This window comes from Hypanus sabinus, chromosome 13, assembly GCF_030144855.1.
Source record: "Hypanus sabinus isolate sHypSab1 chromosome 13, sHypSab1.hap1, whole genome shotgun sequence".
Taxonomy (NCBI): Eukaryota; Metazoa; Chordata; class Chondrichthyes; order Myliobatiformes; family Dasyatidae; genus Hypanus; species Hypanus sabinus.
Window position 1 is genome coordinate 82144652 of NC_082718.1, and position 19457 is coordinate 82164108.

At 41.2% G+C, this 19457-nt stretch overlaps 1 protein-coding gene across 7 annotated transcripts in view; it reads left to right on the forward strand.

Moving 5' to 3' along the window:
• ttc28 (tetratricopeptide repeat domain 28) overlaps positions 1 to 19457 on the forward strand; it is an 886755-nt gene that overhangs the window by 579267 nt on the left and 288031 nt on the right. For all 7 annotated transcript variants that reach the window (XM_059988046.1, XM_059988048.1, XM_059988047.1 and 4 more), the window contains one exon: positions 15392 to 15899. In XM_059988046.1, the coding sequence (XP_059844029.1) occupies positions 15392 to 15899 (508 nt within the window). The remainder of the gene's footprint in view (positions 1 to 15391; positions 15900 to 19457) is intronic.

Genomic DNA, 19457 nt, shown 5'->3' on the forward strand with positions numbered 1-19457 from the left:
CAACCAGTAAGTCTTTGGACAGTGGAAGGAAACCGGAGCACCCAGAGGAAACTCACACAGTCATGGGGAGAACGTACAAACTCCTTACAGGCAGCCTTGGGATGCATATATCTGATCAGCCAATCATTTGGCAGCAACTCAATGCATAAAAGCCTGCAGACATGGTCAAGAAGTTCATTTATTGTTCAGACCAAATAATAGAATGGAGAAGAAATGTGATCTAAGCAAATTTGACTTTGGAATGATTGTTGGTGCCAGATGGGGTGGTTTGAGTATCTTAGAAACTCCTGTTCTGCTGGGATTTTCATGCACGGCAGTCTCTAGAGTTTATGAAGAATGGTGCGAGAAACAAAAAATGTCCAGAGGATGGAAGTTCTGTAAGTGCAGATACTTTGTTAATGAGAGAGATCAGAGGAGAATGGCTTAAACCATGGACTGTTCTACATAGCCAGCAAAAAGGCAGGCATGGCTGTGGCCCATGCAGGTGCCCATGGCTACCCCTTGTGTCTGGAGAAAGTGGGAGGAGCCAAAGGGATAATTGCTGAGGGTGAGAACCAGTTCTGCCAGACGGAGCAGGGTGGTGGTGGATGGGAACTGGTTGGTTCTTTTATTAAGAAGCAGAGAACTTCAAGGCCTTCTTGATGGGGGATAGAAGTGTATAGGGACTAGATGTCCATGGTAAAAATGAGGGTGTCAGGGCTAGGGAATCGGAAGTTACTGAGAGATCATGAGCAGAAGTATGGTGGATGTAAGTGGGAAGGGACTGAGCCAACAGGGATCGAATGGAGTCAAAGTACGTGGACATGATTTCAGTTGGGCAGGAGTAGGCAGAGACAATGGGCCTCACCGTTCAGTTACATTTTTGGATCTTGGGTAAGAGATAGGAACAGTGCGGGCTAAGAAAACTATGAATTTGGTGGTAGTGGATGGGAGTTCTCCAGAGTTGATGAGGTCAGTGATTGTGTCGGTCCAGAGTGGGGGTCCTTTTCAAGGGGTCGCTGGGGGATGTGTTTGAGAGTTGCTGTCTGGCCTCAGTAAGGCAGTACGCACCTCACAACAGCACCCCTTTGTCTGCTGGTTTGATGGTAAGCTTGGGATTGGTGTGGAAATTGGAAAAGTGGTGCATTCAGAGTTCAACTTTATAACCCCCATTTTTGCTCAGTTTTACTGAAGCCTCAATTGGTTATCAAAATTGACGTGTTATTCTGAAATGGCACCGCACAACATGCTCTACACTTAATTAGATGCTGCTTGTTGGCTTCCGTCTGAAGTATGGCTGTTTCTGGCAGTTCGCTGACATTTTCAGTGGCTAACCACTGGAGTCAAACCAGGGTTTCATAAATAGTTACGTTCTGGCTCTGTTGTAGAATCTGACTTGGATAAAAACAAACTCAGTTTCTTTGCTTGGTTTGGGGAAGAATAGAAAAAAACAGTTTACCTATGAACTTCTAGTATCTGAAAATAATTTTGTCTGGGTAAAGTGAGGTTTATAAAACTATAGTTTACAACTCAAGGCTAGACTTTTATCCATATATGGAAAGATTTTGATTATTTTGACTCAAACTTCCAGTGCTGATTTTTTGAGGAACATCCCGCAGCAACTTAGAAGGAATGATGGAACATTTTGTCAAGTCATTTGTCTGGTTTATCAAATCAATGAGTTTAAACCTGATTATTCTCAATCTACCAGGCATCACATGATGAGCAGTACGTCATAAACTGGACTTCTTCAGGACTGACTTGCTGAGTTCCTGCAGCATTTTGTGTGTTTTGCTTTGGATTTCCAGCATCTGTAGAATTTCTCATGTCTCATAAGCATATGGTGGTTTTAACCCATTTCATAATCTTGCTGCACAGGTTGCCATGTTCCTTTCTCACTGCTGCCATCACAAAGGAGGCACAGGAACCATAGCTCCCACACCGCTAGGTTCAGGAACAGTATCATCAGGCTCCTGAACCAGAGTGGATAACTTCACTCATCCCAACACTGAGCTGACTCCACAAACAATCGACTCACTTTCAAAGTCTCTCCAACTCATAATCACAATATTTATTACTTACTTATATAGTACTATTTTGTTTTTTCTCTTTTTTTGTATTTGTATAATTTGCACATTGGTTGTCTGCCCATCTTTGTTGTGTGGAGTTGTATGTTGATTCTACTGTGTTCCTTTGTATTTATTGTGAATGCCCAAAATAAAATGAATCTTGGGATGATGTATATGAACTTTCATCATAAATTGACTTTGAAATTTGAACATTTAGAATGAAATATGTCATCCTGTTTATTACTGGATGGAATAATGTTCTCAGTTAAGTCCTTGCCTAACAACAAGGGATTTGTATAATTGGATTTTAAAATTGTTGGGACGGGCACAAAGTCTTTAATACACCTCTAGTTTATTATAGAAGCAAAATAAAATAAAACAAATTTCAACCGCCCAGTCTTCATATTCTATTATTCTGTAATTTTGCTTCAAAAAATTCTTTCATACCCTCTACTGCCCTGGGAATTAAAATCACTGGGAATGTAGACCAGAGAGGCCGTTTCTGCTCACTATTTTTCAGAGCCATCTAAAGTTGACTCTGAGACTGCTCTAAATCTCTTACCTGGAAGACAGACTTTGCAGCCTGCAGCCAATGAACAGCACAGAGCTGAACTGAACTAAGCTGAATATTCCTGTCTGCTTCACTGACTCTGTGGTTTGATGTTTTATATTCTGTGGGCATCATTTTAAGGTGCTTGGAAGTAGGTACAGAGAAGATGTCAGGGGTTGGTTTTTTACGCAGAGAGTGGTGAGTGCGTGGAATGAGCTGCTGGCAGTGGCGGTGGCGGTGTATGCAGATATGATAGGGTCTTTTAAGAGACTCCTGGATGGATATATGAAGCTTAGAAAAACAGAGGGCTATGGGAAAGCACAGGTAGTTCCAAGTAGTTCTAAGGACATGTTCGGCACAGCTTTGTGGGCCGAAGGGCCTGTGTTGTGCTGTAGGTTTTCTATGTTTCTAGCAATTGACTCAAGTGTATTCAGAAGTGAGTCATAAGGAAATGTAAGTTCTTTGATCAGTTAGTTGTTAGCTTTCAGTGTTTCTCATCACATGATTACATAGAACCGTGGAGAACTTAGCAAATATTGTACCTGGTAACTCTTTCTCCATATATCCCATAGTTATGTCTCTTCCCCAGAGCATGTATACCTCTGAGAATTTATGCATCAAATTGTAATTAGTCCAGAAATTTCTTTGGAACTGCTGCTGTAATTTTCTGGGAAAGTCTGGGAAAGGATGTCTGGACATCTGGCAGAACCTTGGATTCTGGTGCAAGGCAAGAACGTTCCCTGAACAAGATTACCAGACCATCTTTGATCACTTCATCATACTATCCTCTGTGAATGTACCCCTTCCGCATTAACATCTTCATTATAGTCCAACAGCAGCCATTGCCTTAACTGATGATCAACATAACATCTTCATTATAGTCCAACAGCAGCCATTGCCTTAACTGATGATCAACATAAAAATTCCTTCTCAAAAGCCGAAAATCCTTGCACTGAAGATCTGAACACTTCTCTGCAGCAGATGTAAAGTTTCCTTCAATATCCCTTAAATTCAGAAATACCCTTCCTGATCTGAGTTTCCTTACCTCATCACTGCTCCTTTACCCCTGTCTCTTTTTCTGTGTTGCTCAAAGCTTACCTGCTTGTTGTAAAATTTTGACAGATTAACATTAGGAAGACGAGGTCTGCACTGCTTCCTGTTACTATTGATGGTGAGGACGTGGATGTGGTGAAGACCTACAAGTACCTGGGGGTGCACCTGGTCAACAGACTTGAGTGGAGCACCAACACAGAGGCTGTGTACAAGAAGGGCCAGAGTCACCTCTACTTCCTGAGGAGACTGAGGTCCTTTGGATTATGCAGGCCTTTCCTTCACGTGTCACCAGTACAACCTTCTATATGGTGATGTACTGGGGCAGTGGCATCAATGTGGGTGATGCCAACAGGCTCAATGAACTGATTAGAAAGGCTGGCTCTGTCATAGGAATCAAACTGGACACACCGGAGACTGTGGTAGAACAAAGCACTGGCTATGGAAAATCCTGGCAATTCTGGACAACGTTTCTCATCCTCCGCATGCTACCTTGGCTGAACAGAGGAACACTTTGAGCAACAGACTAAGATGACTGCGCTGCTCCAAATAGCGCTATATGAGGTCATTCTTACCGTCGGTCATTAGGGTCTATAATAAGACAACCTATAGTCAGGGAAGTGATGACCCCCTCCTGTCAGACTGTTGGATGTAACTTTTTTTTATTCTTTCTTATTTCTCTTCTAATATTTGTCTATCTGTACACTTGTAATGCTACTGTGATACTATAATTTCCTTTGGGATCAGGAAAGTATCTATCTATCTATCTATCTATCTATCTATCTATCTATAATTTTCACCTTTAAGACGATATGCAAATATGTTGCCTTATTCCTGCTGACACAGGATAAATACATTGGCAGTTTTCATTGGGAGTTTACCACTGGATTAGGAAAAAATGTAAATATTTAGTTGTGTTTTATTGCAGGGAAAATCAAAAATAAGTTTTTAAAATTTCTGATAAATTTTGTATATTATCCAAAACCTTTGTCAATGGAAATGAACACAAAGTAAGACATGGACTCGGGTGTTTCCTATGTAACGGTTGCTTTCTGTGCCATAAGGTTCCACACAGTGGAAGGTGTGACCAGCTGATGTTTTGATATTTAAAATCAAAAGAACTGAAGGTGCTGGAAAACAGAAATGCTTCAATACATGTTGAAGAAATCAGCTTTGACCATTGTGGGTTGGGCATAGTTGAGGAGAGGCCCTTGATATTCACTCTTGGTGCTATGTGTTCTCCTGTCTGTTTCAAATGGCTCTTTGATATAACATTGCCTCTGAAAGTCATTGCTCTGAAAGTAAGACTTTGTTTCATGGCTGCACTGAAATATCTGCTTGGATTGTACTTGTGTATCACTGGAGTGCGACTTCTAAACCAGCTTGACTCCAAAAGGGAAGCCACAGAGATTGTAGCTACACACACAAAATGCTGGACCATGGGAGAAAGTGAAGAAGGAAGGGGCATCAGGGGGATGTTGTAGGCAGGTGAGGAGAAGAGGTAAGCGATCAGAGTTGGGAATGGAAGGAGAGAGAAGGAGGAAGGAAAAAAATTATCAGAGGACGAAATAGATGTTCTTGCCATCAGGTTCCTGTGAGTTTGTTGCCACAGACAGCTGTGGAGACCAAGTCATTGTGTATATTTAAGGTAAAAGTTGGTTGATTTTTGATTGGTGAGGGCATGAAGAGATCAGGAGTTTGGGGCTAATGGAGAAATGGATCAGCCACGATGAAATGGTGGAGCACACTTGATAGGACAAATGGCCTAATTCTGCTCCTTTCTCTTATGGAGGCTGCCTAGATGGACTATGAGGTGTTGCTCTTCCACACTGAGAGAGGCCTCATCCTGGCACAAGAGGAGGCCATCTACCGACGTGTTGGAATGGAACAGGAATTAAAAAGGTTATCCACTGAGTAATTCCGCTTTTGGAGTGAGCAAGCAGCTCAACCCATGTCTCTCAATGGAAAGTCTAGTAAAGATTTAGTAACAATCAACCTTCCAGCTGGAAAATGATAAAGTGCTGTGACTAACAGTTTCCAGTTTTTTTTAGGTTTGTGGGAATTTAGGGTAGGAACAAGATAGAAGAAATCTAATGCACTCTTTATGGGGAAAAAACATTTTGTATAGAGCAGAATAGGTGCATTCATTTTTTTTGTATTTAGCATTCTGTCGTGTGGGAATTTGGCTTTTGAAAACTATAATTCTTTTGTATATGCGAGCTTAAATTTCAGCTGAATCAAGTGACACCAATCACTTGTTTTAACACGAGTATCTAGTTACTGACTAAAAATTGTTATTATTGTTCTCATTCAGACTGAATGTCCAAGAAATTAAGAATATAAGCTTTAAATGTAGATGGTGGCTGTATAGCTCTTTCCTTCCTGCCTGATCTCCATGTTCCTTGATTTCTTCTGGGTCTTTAAATCCTATTGATCTTGAACTTAACTTGCCAGCTGATTATCCTGATTTTTCTGCAGTGGGAAAAGCCCTTCTCAACTCGGTCCTAAGTGACCACTTCCCTTTGACAACAATAAGAATTTGAGTGATAAACTTTCCTGTAGAGATGTGTCACCTCTCATCACAAAACTCTGTTATGGCTTCTATCATCATCATCGTCATCATTATGTGCTTTATTGTATGTTGTGGGCGATCATGGTCTATCCATGAGCAATATTGTTCTTGGCAAGTTTTTCTACAGAACTGGTTTGCCCTTACCTTCTTCTGGGCAGTGTCTTTCCAAGATGGGTGACCCCAGCCATTATCAATACTCTCCAGAGATTGTCTGCCTGGCATCAGTGATTGCATAACGAGGACTTGTATTATGCACTGGCTGCTCATATGACCATCATGTGACCCTGATCGGTTGGTGGGGTGGGGGGGGGCTAGGCAGGTGCTACAGCTTGTCCAAGGATGACCTGAAGAGGGAAGGAGCGCTTTACATCTCCTTTGGTACAGACGTGGCTCCACCCTGCCACCCAATCTAAGAACTATATACATTTTAATGAGGTCACCTTCTGAGCTAACAAAAATATATGGACACTCTATTGAATTCCTCTTGAGACAATACAATTTCCACTTTATGAATTAATCTAGTAAAACTTTTTTTGCAACTTCTCTATTCTGTCTTGGGTCAAGAGAGCAAATCTATCTGGAGGGTGTCAGATGTGGTCACCAGAGGTACTTTTGTAATTCATCTAGGACAAGAATATAGTTATCCATCTTAATTATTTTCTGTGTTGGAGAGTCAAAGATCTAAGGGCACATCCTCAAAGAAAAGGGATATTCCTTTAAAACTGAGGTGAGGAGAAATTTCTTACGCTTGATGGTGGTGAATCTGTGGTGTTCATTACTACAGAGGGCTGTGGTGGCAAGTTCATTGAGTTTATTTAAGAAAAGAGTTCATACCTTCTTGATTTGTAAGGTGGTTAAGGGTTATGGGGAGAAAACATGATAGTTGAACAGTTGAAAGAAAAATCAACCATGATTGAATGGCAGATGGTAGTCAATGAGCTGAGTTCTGTTTCTATATCTTATAGCCTGTGAATATTAACATTTTGTGATTTATGCACAAAATCCCTTTACATATCAACATTTATCAATGCACTCTGCCTTTTTATTTCTACCGGTGTGGATAAATTCACAGTTACTCTTCCTATGATTCAGATGACACTTCCCTGCTCTCTCACTTAACCCGCTTAGAATCCTGGCAGCCCTGTAAGATTGTCAGCGCAGTTTAATTTCCAATTTCTATTGCAGATATAAGCAGAGTGAATCTTCCAAAAGATAACCAGAACAGTCTTTTAGCAGCTTCACCTGTGATCTTCTTTCATCATAAGGTTGAAAGTGTGGAGATTTGCAGATGACAGAAATGTTCACTCCATTTGCAGAGACAGTCTATACATGCATGAAACAATGTGCGTATGTGGACATACAGTAGCTAGTGACATTTGCATCATAGAGCTGGGTTGTCATTTTCTCCAGAAACAGAAAATCTATCTATTCTTTGAACCACCATCTGCTGTGCCTCTGCACAGGATCGAAGTAAGCTGCAGGAAATAGCCAACTCAGTCAGCTCCATCATGGGCACTCGCCTCCCCAGCATCCAGGACATCCTCAAGGAGCGATGCCTCAAAAAGGCGGCGTCCATCATTAAGGAGCCCCATCACCCAGGACATGCCTTGTCCTTATTGCTACCATCAGGAAGGAGGTACTCGAGTCTGAAGGCACACACTAAACAATTCAGGAATAGTTTCTTCCTGTCTACCATTTGATGTCTGATTGGACATTGAACCCATGAACACTACCTCAATACTTTTTCCCCCTTTTTGCACTACTTATTTAATCAGAATCAGGTTTGACATCACTGGCATGTGTTGCGAAATTTGTTGTCTTTGCGGCAGCAGTACAATGCAACACATGATAATAGAGATAAGATTGTGAATTACAGTAAGTAAAGTATGTGTATATATAAATAGTTAAATTCAATAAGTAGTACAAAAGTGGTGAGTGTGGGCTTTCAGGCTCCTGTATCTCCTTTCTGATGGTAACAATGAGAAAAGGGCTTGCCATGGAAAGGTGGGGATCTTTTATGATGGATGCTGCCTTTTTGAAACATCGCTCCTTGAAGATGAGCTGAATACTACAGAGACTAGTGCCCATGATGGACCTGACAGAGTTAACAATTCGCTGCAGCTGATTTTAATCCTGTGCAGTAGCACCCTCTCTCCATACCAGACAGTGATGCAGCCAGTTAGAATGCTCTCCACGGTACATCCGTAGACTTTAACCTTTAACTTTTTAATCTTTATAAATATACAGAATAAATACTGATTAATGTAATTTACAGTTTTTATTATTATGTAATACACTGTACTCCTGCCTCATGACAACAAATTTCACAACATATGCCAGTGATATTCAACCTGATTCTGACTGTGATTCTGATTCTTTACACTGAAAGGTTTTAACACTCACCCTGAGCCCCTGCAATTACCAGCATCAGTGTTTGGGCAGTGAAGTGGCATTGACCAGAAGTTCATCAGCTGTATCTTGTGGATTCTAGTGCAGGTCAAAGGCTGGGAGCGCCTTTTGCCTCCTGAGAGACAAAATTTCTTAGTTCGGAGCGTAATGGAATTCTCTTTAATTGCCTGCTTGAGTACAGCTTCAGCAACACTCGGAGGAGAAGGCATCTGCTTTACCTGCATCCCATTCACCTCCATAGGCACTTATTTCCCTCCAGCACTGACACACTGTACCACCTACAAGATACACTGCTGTTACTAGATTTTATTTTAGATGTATGGCATGGTAACAGGGCCTTCCAGCCCAATGAGTCTGTACCACCTAATTACACTGAAATGATCAATTAACCTATAACCCATACGTCTTTGTAATGCAAGAGGAAACTGGAGAACTTAACTCCCTAGATTGATGGGAGATTTAATAGAGGTATGCAGACTTATGAAGGGTATAGATAGGGTAAATGTCAGCTTTTTCTGCTGAGGTTGGGTGAAACTACATCAGGAAGTCATAGGCTAAGGGTGAAAAGTGAAATGCTTAAGGGTAACATGAGGGGAAACTTCTTCACTCAAAGAGTGGTGAGGATGTGTAATGAGCCGCCAGCGCAAGTGGTGGATACAATTTTGATTTCAACGTTCGAGACAAATTTGGACAGGTACATGGATGGAGGGGTATGGAGGACCTTGGTCTGGGTGCAGGTGGATGGGATTAGGCAGTTTAAATGGTTCAGTATGGACTGGATGGGCCAAAGAGCCTGTGTCTGTGCTGTAGTTTTCTATGAGTCCATGACTCTATGGAGCACCTGAAGGAAACCCACATGGTCACAGTGAGGATGTACAAACTCCTTACAGATAGCGGCAGAGTTGAACGTGGGCAGCTGGAGCTATAATAGTGTTATGCTAACTGCTATGCTACCCAGCCAAACTTAAATTCATCCAGGCTTCACTGACAGCATCATCTAAGCTCACGACCTCTACCACAAAGGAGAGATGCTTGAGAACATCTGAAAATTACTTCTAGTTCACATCCCATCTTATTGGGAAATGAATTGCCATTCCCAACCATAAATCCTAGAGCTCTCTGCCCAGTAAGAGAGGGAAGGCTGATTGAAATGCTCTCTAAAATTGAACAACCGCGCTGATACTCACTCCCTTGTCTTCTGCACAGTGATCGAGTGGACAGGTAAAATTGTATCTCGAGGAGAAAGTGAGGGAGAGGCAGATAACATGAATAGAGGAGAAAGTGAGAGGAAAATAATCAGAGAATCTGTAAAAAGATATCTTCATTTTTACATATAAAAATCTGATCTGGAAGGGGAATTCTGAACTCTGATACTGAGGGACTTATTTGCCGCAGTACTCAACTGGTCTTGTTTAGTATGACATAACATGTAATTGATTTTGAGTAGGAAGGTGGGGAAAGGATGCTCTCAACAGTCCCTGCTCCCTGCAGGTAATATTCACCCTGGCCAAGAACTCTATTGTGTACTTAAGTTCCTTTAAATCCATGACGATTTGCCAAATACAACAGAACCAATGCAAACTGAGAAATTTAGGAGCTTCATGATTCTAAATATCCTTGAGAAATACAGTTCATTGGAGTTGCACATGTCCTGTGGGATTCATCTGTACACACTAATATTATATATTCACATTGGTTATCATCCAATATTTTGCCATATGTCCTGTCATATTGCATCAAATATCCCATTTATAATCACCACCAGTACGATTTGTGGCACTCTTAAGCTTGCCAGCACTGAAACATCAACTGCTGCTCACAGATTCAAGTCCTCTTGCTCTTTGCCCCACTTGATCAGATCTAGTGAAACATTCCACCTCCTCCAACCTTCCCCAAGGCCCCAGTGATGTCAGTGTTGCTCCTACTAAGGTTTGGTACTGTCCTGGGGATTCCCAGGAATTCTGAGCAGTCCGACAGCTGGGCACCTCATATGCCAAGTATATTTTCATTTTAAAATTCAAAGTAAATTTATTATCAAAGTATATCTATGTCACCACATACAGCCCTGAGATTCATTTTCTTGCAAGTATGCTCAGTAAATCCATAATAGAATAATAACCATAACAGAATCAATGAAATACCTCACCAAATTGGGTGTTCAACCAGTGTGCAGAAGATGACAAACTGTGCTAATACAGAAAGGAAGAAATAAATTGTTTGTTCATTGTGTGCTGTGTTGAAATAATAATAAATAATAGGCAATCAATATTGAGAACATGAGATGAAGAGTCCTTGAAAATGAGCCGATAGGTTGTGGGAAAATTTCAATGATGGGACAAATGAAGTTGAGCGAAGTTATCCCCTTTGGTTTAAGAGCGGTAATAATTGTTCCTGAATCTGGTGGTGTGAGTCCGGAGGCTCCTATATCTTCTTCCCAATGGCAGCAGCAAGAAGAGAGCATGACATAGATGGTGGGGGTCCCTGATGATGGATGCTGCTTTCCTGCAAAAGCATTTCATGTAGACGTGCTAATGGTAGGTAGGGCTTTACCCGTGATAGACTGGGCCATATCCACCACTCTTTGTAGAACTTCCCATTCAAGGCAATTTATTCTTACTCTCTTGAGAAGATTCATTTTAAGATTAATTGTATTAAAACTGCAAGGACCCTCAGTTAGCAAAGTCCTTACATGTCTCCTCTTGCCCCACTGTACCCTGGAGTCCCCTAATCCGTGGAGAGGCCACACAGCCTAGGTTGGCAACCACTGCCCTTGCAAATTTAATGGAGCCTTGACAAATATGTGCACAGTGCATTCAGAAATACTTTACAAATGCTACAGTAAGTTTAATCTGAACCAAAAAAATGGAAATGTGAAATAAGCATATAATGAGGAATAATGTTGTTGCAATCCTGCATTATACTGATATTTCCAGAGGAGACTTATTTTGCCATGTATGCAATATTCAAAAGAACATTTGGATATCTTCTAGACATGAATCTAGATATTCAGGTAAACCCCTGACTGGATATTCTATTCAGTGGGAAGTGTTAAAAACTTTGTAAGTGTATATAATGGATGCATCGGAATGAGTTGTGTTATTAAATGTGTGCACACAGGGAATGGATTCAAAATGGTTTGAGTCAAAGTTAGATTCAATACAAATCTAAGGTCTTTATGGTTTACAGTCAATGGTAGGCTACGGAGGAGCGTGGTAGGACAAAGGAATCTGGGAATGCAGATCCATCATTCATTGAAAGTGTCCAAACAGGTAGATAGGGTCATAAAGGAAGTTTGTTGGCACATTGCCCTTCATGAATCAAAGTATTAAGTACAGGAAATGGTATGTTATGTTAAAGTTGTATATGACATTGGCGAGGCCTAATGTGGAGTATTGTGTGCAGTTTTGGTCACCTACCTATAAGAAAGATGTAAGTAAGGTTGAAGGAGTACAGAGAAAGTTTACAAGGAAGTTGCTGGGACTGGACCTGAGTAATATGGAAAGATTGAATAGGTTAGGACTTTATTCCTTAGAGTATAGAAGATCAAGGGGAGATTTGATAGAGGTATACGAAATTATGAGGGGTATAGATATGGTAAATGCAACAGGCTTTTTCCTCTGACATTGGGTGGAACTACAACTAGAGGTCATGGGTTAAGGGCGAAAGGAACATGAGGGGAACTTCTTCACTCAGAGGATTGTGAGAGTGTGGATCGAGCGGTCAGCACAAGTGTGAATGCGAGCTTGATTTCAAAGTTTAAGAGAAGTTTGGATGGGTACATAGATGGGAAGGGTATGGAGGGCTGTGCTCTGGGTGCGGGTCAGTGGATTAAATGGTTCATCATAAGATAGATGGACTGAAGGGCCTGTTTCTGTGCTGTACTTTTCTATCACTCTGTTACTGTAATCCTACAGAAGAGAGGAGAAATGCCAGTGCGCCTGGTTAGTACAATGTGAATGTTGCACAGTTGAAATGTTTCCCTTCTCAGGTGGATATAAGGTATCCTATAGAAGCTTTTTGAATACAATTAGTGGCATATTTCCATCATCCTAGCTACATGCAACATTATTAAAAGACAATAATCAGCAGCACAATGTACTCTACCAATGAAATTCATTCCAATGGAGGCAATGTAAAATGCATTGACATGTCTGTATACAATTTGAAATGTTACAACGGCAGATATATTTTTCAGTGTATTTTTACCCCTTTTTCTGCACTGAGACACTGCAGACACCAAGAATAATTCACTTTATATCAGAAGTGTTTGGGATGTAAAACTTGCTCTCTGCCCATTACCCCACTGGCTAGGGCAGCAATGAAGGTCTTCCATCTCTGGCGGCATTCAGGGCTACCTTCATCGTGCCAGTAGTTTCCGCTGGGTTTTCACTACTATCAGTTATGCAAGTCCCAGATAGAGACTCAGGAATACCGTTGCACTCAGATGTCAATCAGGGTTGTTAACCTTGAGGACTGGTGGACCACTCTTAGTCTGGTATCTATCCTTTGATCTGTTTGGCATGGGTTACTTTACCAAGAGCCAAAGCATAAAGCCCTGACTCCAGCCAACGTAGTTCTCTGGGTCAATGAGGCACACAAGCCCCCAAACCACAATGAGGTTGTGATCCTCTTGGAGGTTGGGATCTAAATGATGCTGTATAAGTGTAATTGCTTTTAATGGCTTGTTTGTTTTTTCTGGTGATAATTTAATTCCATACAACACCTAATATACAGTTTTCTCCTGCAAATGTGTATGTAGTCATTGCCCAGTCGCTGATGCAGCTAGGCCTCAAAGCTATCTTGACTTTGGACATATTAGGTGCTGCTCCCTATTAGATTTGCTACTTATCAACAGAGTTCATATGTCAGTGACATCTCACCTCTTTCATCCAATATAATCTGTAACTGTATTCCCAAGATCGCCAGCATTGAAATCTTTTGCATTAATGATTTTCAAGGAGGCAGCTAAGTTATGAATGTTAAGGGTAGGAAATACTTTGTTATTGGGAGAACTTTTATAGCAAACATTCCATGCAAAATTCATCTTTCCATTAGAATTTTTCTTTAGATCGTGGAAGCCTTTAAATATTGGCATTGCTGACAGCACTTAGCTAATGTCCAAAGATAATCTGTTACTTTGGCAAATATTTTGTAGCATAATTAACTTGCTAAGGAGATTGACAAAAAGGTACAAAGCTTATGGACAGAATAAATCTGTTCCCAGGCTGCTGATCTCCTGAATCCTGAGACACATGACACACACAAAATGCTGGAGGGGTTCAGCCGATTAGGCAGCATCTATGGATAGACTTAAAGAGTTGATGCTTCAAGCCAAGACCCTTCTTCGTGGACACCTGTAACAAACCCATGGGTACTGCTGCCCATACTGTTACCCAAGAACCATTTACAGACAGTAGCCCTTGTAGTCTGATCCATGAAACCCTGATTCTTGCATTTCTTGCTTGCTTGTTCTGTTAGAATTTGGAATTTGATCTTATTAGCAGATAATATGGTTACGTTTTGTGACTTCAAAACATTAAACTAATTGAAAGGAATATACGGGAGTCAAACTTTGAGCTTACTTTAAGTGAAGAGCGCATGTATCGTGTAGTAGCGTGATGACATATGGAAATTACATGTTTATGTATATAACCCATAATGAATTATTCAAACAAACAAGAATGCTTAATCAAACAATATATAGATGCAAAATTACTCGAGTATTATTGAAATATTAAAAACAGAACAAATATTTTAAACCTGATCAAGGTCAGTCAGTGTTTGGAGCTAGATGTCAATGAATTAATGTAAACGTTCACTCAAAATTGAAAACAGACTTTGTGCATTGCCAAGCTTACCTAAGAGGTTAGAACAGCTGTTGTAGTTGTGATAGGAAATGTGATTCCTAGATGTAAAACACTGTTCTTGGATCCCTAGTTTTAACTTTTTTTCCAGTAAGTGTGACTTTTGTCACGTTTTCATATCTAATGGTGCTTTGCATAACTCCTAGCAGACACTGATATGTAAATATTAAATAAATAATTGAGTGGGAGAGAGAGAGAGTGTGTGTGTGTGCATGTATGTATGTGTATGTACTGTGCAAAAGTCTTAGGCACATATCTATATAGCTAGACTTTTGCACAGTACTGTATTTGTCAACATGGAGGGGAAAGCAAGTTTGTATATCTGGCGGGAGTGAAGACTGTTGGGAATGGTGGGGGTGCAGTCCTGCAGGAATGGTGTGGGACAGGTGGCAGAGTGCCAAGGGCTGGGGGAGTTAGTGTGGTGCTGATACACCCAGCCCTCTGACACCAGGCAAGGTCATTTGATTCCAAACAATTGGTTTATTGATCATTACAGAATGTTTATCTGGTGCATCCCGCTCCCGGTCCTCTTCCTTCCCCTTTTCCCAACCACGATTCTCCTCTCCCTGCCCCCTTCCCACTTTCAGTCCACAACAGAGACCCAGATCAGAATCAGGTTTATCATCACTTACATATGTCAAGCAATTTTTTTTTTCTTTTTGTGGCAGCATCGATTGAAATTTCATTTAACCTCAAGCCCCACATACCAGGAAATGAAAGATTTTATAGCAAAGTCTGTCTCAAAATATCTATTTGAAAGAGATTGATCTCAAATAGATTTCTCAAACGATCTATGCACCAGACAGCCTAATTGCTGATTTGTATCAGTTGTTATGGTGCACAATATGAAGCTACTTTTGTTGTGCCTTTGAATAAAGTTTTATTTTCTATATTGCAGGCAGCCTCGTCAGCATTGAGCAGCCTGGGTCATGTCTACACGGCCATTGGAGACTACCCAAATGCACTGGCCAGTCACAAACAGTGTGTTCTTCTAGCTAAACAATCCAAAGACGAACTCTCAGAAGCCAGAGAACTGGGCAATATGGGAGCTGTTTACATAGCAATGGGCGACTTTGAAAATGCAGTAGAATGCCATGAGCAGCATCTCAGAATTGCGAAGGAATTGGGCAACAAGCGAGAGGAAGCACGGGCCTACAGCAACCTCGGCAGTGCCTATCATTACAGGAGAAACTTTGACAAAGCAATGTCCTACCACAACCACGTGCTGGAGCTAGCACAGGAGCTAGGCGAGAAGGCCATCGAGATGAGAGCGTACGCGGGGTTGGGGCATGCAGCTCGCTGCATGCAGGATTTGGAGAGGGCGAAGCAGTATCATGAACAGCAGCTGAGCATCGCAGAGAACCAGAAGGACCGTGCGGCAGAGGGACGAGCTTCCTCTAATCTCGGTAAGAAAGAACCTCTTCAAGGGTGTCAAGATATCACTGCACTTTGCAAAGTTTGGAATGAGCAAAAACCAGATTTCAAGCAGGGTTTTAATCATATCTGCATGTTTCATACATTTCTGCAGTAAAATTTTGTTAAAACAAGTTCTATAATTATGAATTGAGTGTTTTAAGAGCTTAAGAATTGATATAGGAGTAGACCTCAAGAGAGTCTGCAGATCCTAGGAATTGGGAGCAACACACAATATTCTGGAGGAGCTCAGCAGGTCAGGTAGCAGGAAAACGAATTGTTGATGTTTCAGGCCGAGACCAAGAGTCTCGACCCAAAATGTCAACTGTTCCGTTCTGAAGACAGGGCTCAGTATGAAACATCAACTGTTCATTTTCCCCAGATACTGCCTGACTGACTGGCTTCCTCAACAATTTGTGTGTGTTGACCAATGGTGGTTGAAAGGATTCAGTGTTGAGATTCTTACTCTTTGCCATATGCTTGATAGATATGGATATAAAATGTACGATTGGTGCATTTGCAGACTGTGTGAAAATTGGCGGTGGTGTCAAGGGGAGAATAGTCATGGGTTTCAGAGCAGTATTAATTTATGCAGCAAATGGCAGATGAAATTTAATTCCAGTAAGAACAAGACGATGCATTTTGGAAAACCTATTAATGATAGGTCATACACCGTGAATTGCAGGGCCCTAAGGGTGTATTGAGGAATGATCCTGCGTATGTCTATATATCCCAAATCCCTACAGAAGGCAGCGCAGGTAAATAGGGAGGTCCTTTTATTTCTTCAATACTGATTTTTCAATAATAGCAATTTCTTTAAGGTCCTTATGTATTAAGGACATATCTGCTGGAGCAAAACGCACGCACGCACGCACGCACGCACGCACACACACACACACACGCATGCACAAAATGCTGGAGGAATTCAGCAGTTCAGGCAGCATCTATGGAAATGAATAAACAGTCGATGTTTTGTGCTGAGAAGGAAGGGGGAAAACACCAAATAAAAAGGTGGGATGAGGGGAAGGAGTCTAGCTGGAAGGTGATAGGCAGGTGGGTGGGCAAGGTCAAGGGCTGGAGAAGGAATCTGATAGGATACAAGAGTGGACCACGGGATAAAGGGAAGGAAGAGCAAACCCAGGGGGAAGTAATAGGCAGGTGAGAAGGGGTAAAAGATCAGAGTGGGGAATGGAGGAATGGGGGAAGGAGAAATCAGCATCACCAGGTAGGAGGCCGCCCAGACGGAAAACTAGGTGTTGTCTGCTGTTACGTCCGGAAGATTCTTCTATCTTTTTATCATGCGCTCTTTTCTCCTTTATTACTGTCAGAAGAGCTATTCAATAAGAAAAAGAAAATTCCATAAGAATTTGAACTTAAAGTTATTCTGCAGCTCTCTGAATTTTGGAATAGCAGAATGGTGATTGCACAGAGTTCTTTAGGACATTAATAACAAAAATGATGAAATGCTGGAAACAGACAGAACCTGTGGAGAGAAGAGTGATAATATTTCAGGTTGATGCTTTGCTTCACCGCTTGCTGGTGATGTGATGTATTGTGATAGATCTATGTGATCCCTGCAATACCCCTTCATTAGATGCATGTATGATATGTCATTGATGCAAGTATAGTTTTGTTACCTGAGGAATTCTGGAGCGGAGGGTTAGATAATGTTACTTACTCCATCTGGAGGTTTCTTCCAGTTTCAGACAAAATCTCTTCACCAGCGTGATTGATACCAGGCCACCCATTACTGACCATCTTCCTCTTTCTGTCAACATTTTTCAGTAGTTCACAGGAAACTCCTTCTGAAATTTAATGCATAGAATGGATATTTACATGCAAGAAGCTCTCACAAACGACAGGAAGAATAAATGAGCAGATGTGTTGTGTCAGTATATGTACAAAAGTTGTACAATACACCTCAAAAACTCTGAGGCTGTGCCCTTTGGTCCAAGCATCCACTAATATTGGAAACGTCCTCTCAACATCTACTCTATCTGGGCCTTTCAATATTCGATAGATTTCAATTAGAGCCCCTCCCCACCTCCGTTCCACTAAACTTCAGCTGAGAAGTGTCTTGGAATATTTTGTAACCTCTTGGCACATACAAATTTATCCTCTGCTACAGCAGCCATTTATGACAATGATAACATGAATCAATATGATATTGAAGCCATTAGTGAAACTTGGTGTGCAGGAGGGGCAGGACTGGCAGCTCAATATTTCAGGGTCTCATTGCTTTCGAAGCGATGGGTGGGGGGGGGAGAATAAAAAGATGAGGGTTGTCAGCGAAAACGTCATGGCAGTGCTCAGTCAGGAAATACTGGAGAACTTATCTAGTGAGACATTATGGATGGAACTGAGTAATAAGAAAGTTATGACCACATTAATGGGGCTATGTTACAGACTACCCAACAATTCGAGGGATTTAGAGGAATAAATCTCTCGAGATATCACAGACTGTTGCAAGAAACACAAGGTTGTTCAAAAAGGTGATTTTAACTTTGACAGGGACTCTTATGCTATAAAAGGACTAGATGGGATAGACTTGGTGAAATGTGTTTAAGAAAGTTTCCTTAATCAGTATGTGGATGTTGTAATGAGAGAGTCTGCAATACTTGATCTGGTATTAGGGAATGAGACAGGGAAGGTGACAGAAGTTTGGGTGAAAGAACACTTTGCATCTAACGATCACAATGCCATTAGTTTTGAAGTAACTATGCAAAAAGATAGGTCTGGACTGCGGTTTGAGATTCTAAATTGGAGAAAGGCCAATTTTGAGGTTGTCGGAAAGGATGTGGCAAGTGTGGATTGGGACAGGGTGATTTCTGGCAAAGGTGTTCTTGAGTAAGTGGGAGGCTTTCGAAGGTGAAATTTTGAAAGTACAAAGCTTGTATGTATCTGTCAGAATAAAAGGTATAGAGAACAAGTGTAGGGAACCTTGGTTTTCAAGAGATATTGAGGCCTTGGTTAAGAAAAAAAGGGAGGTGCGCAACAAGTATAGGCAGGTAGGAACAAATGTGGTGCTTATGGAGTGTAAGAGATGCAAGGGAACATTTAAGGAAGAAATCAGGAAGGCTAAAAGAAGGCATGATTTTGCCCTGGCAGACAAAGTGAAGGAGAATACTAAGGAATTTTACAGAAATATTAAGAGCTAAAGGATTGCAAGGGACAAAATTGGTCCTCCGGGAGATCAGAGGATTGGAGATGGCTAATGTTGTTCTGTTGTTTAAGAAAGGCTCTTAAATAAACAAGGAAATTATAGGCCAGTAAACCTGACATCAGTAGTGGAAAGGTTATTGGAATGTATTCTAAGGGACTAGATATATAAGTATTTGGTTAGACATGGACTACTAAAGTTGTCAATGTGGCTTTGTGTGTGGTAGGTCATGTCTAACCAATCTTATGGAGTTTTTTGAGGAAGCTACCAGGAAAAATGATGAAGGCAAGATAGTGGATGTTGTCTACCTGAACTTTAGCAAGGCATTTGACAAGGTCCCGCATGAAAGGTTAGTCAAGAGGGTTCAGTCGCTTTGCATTCAAGATGAGGG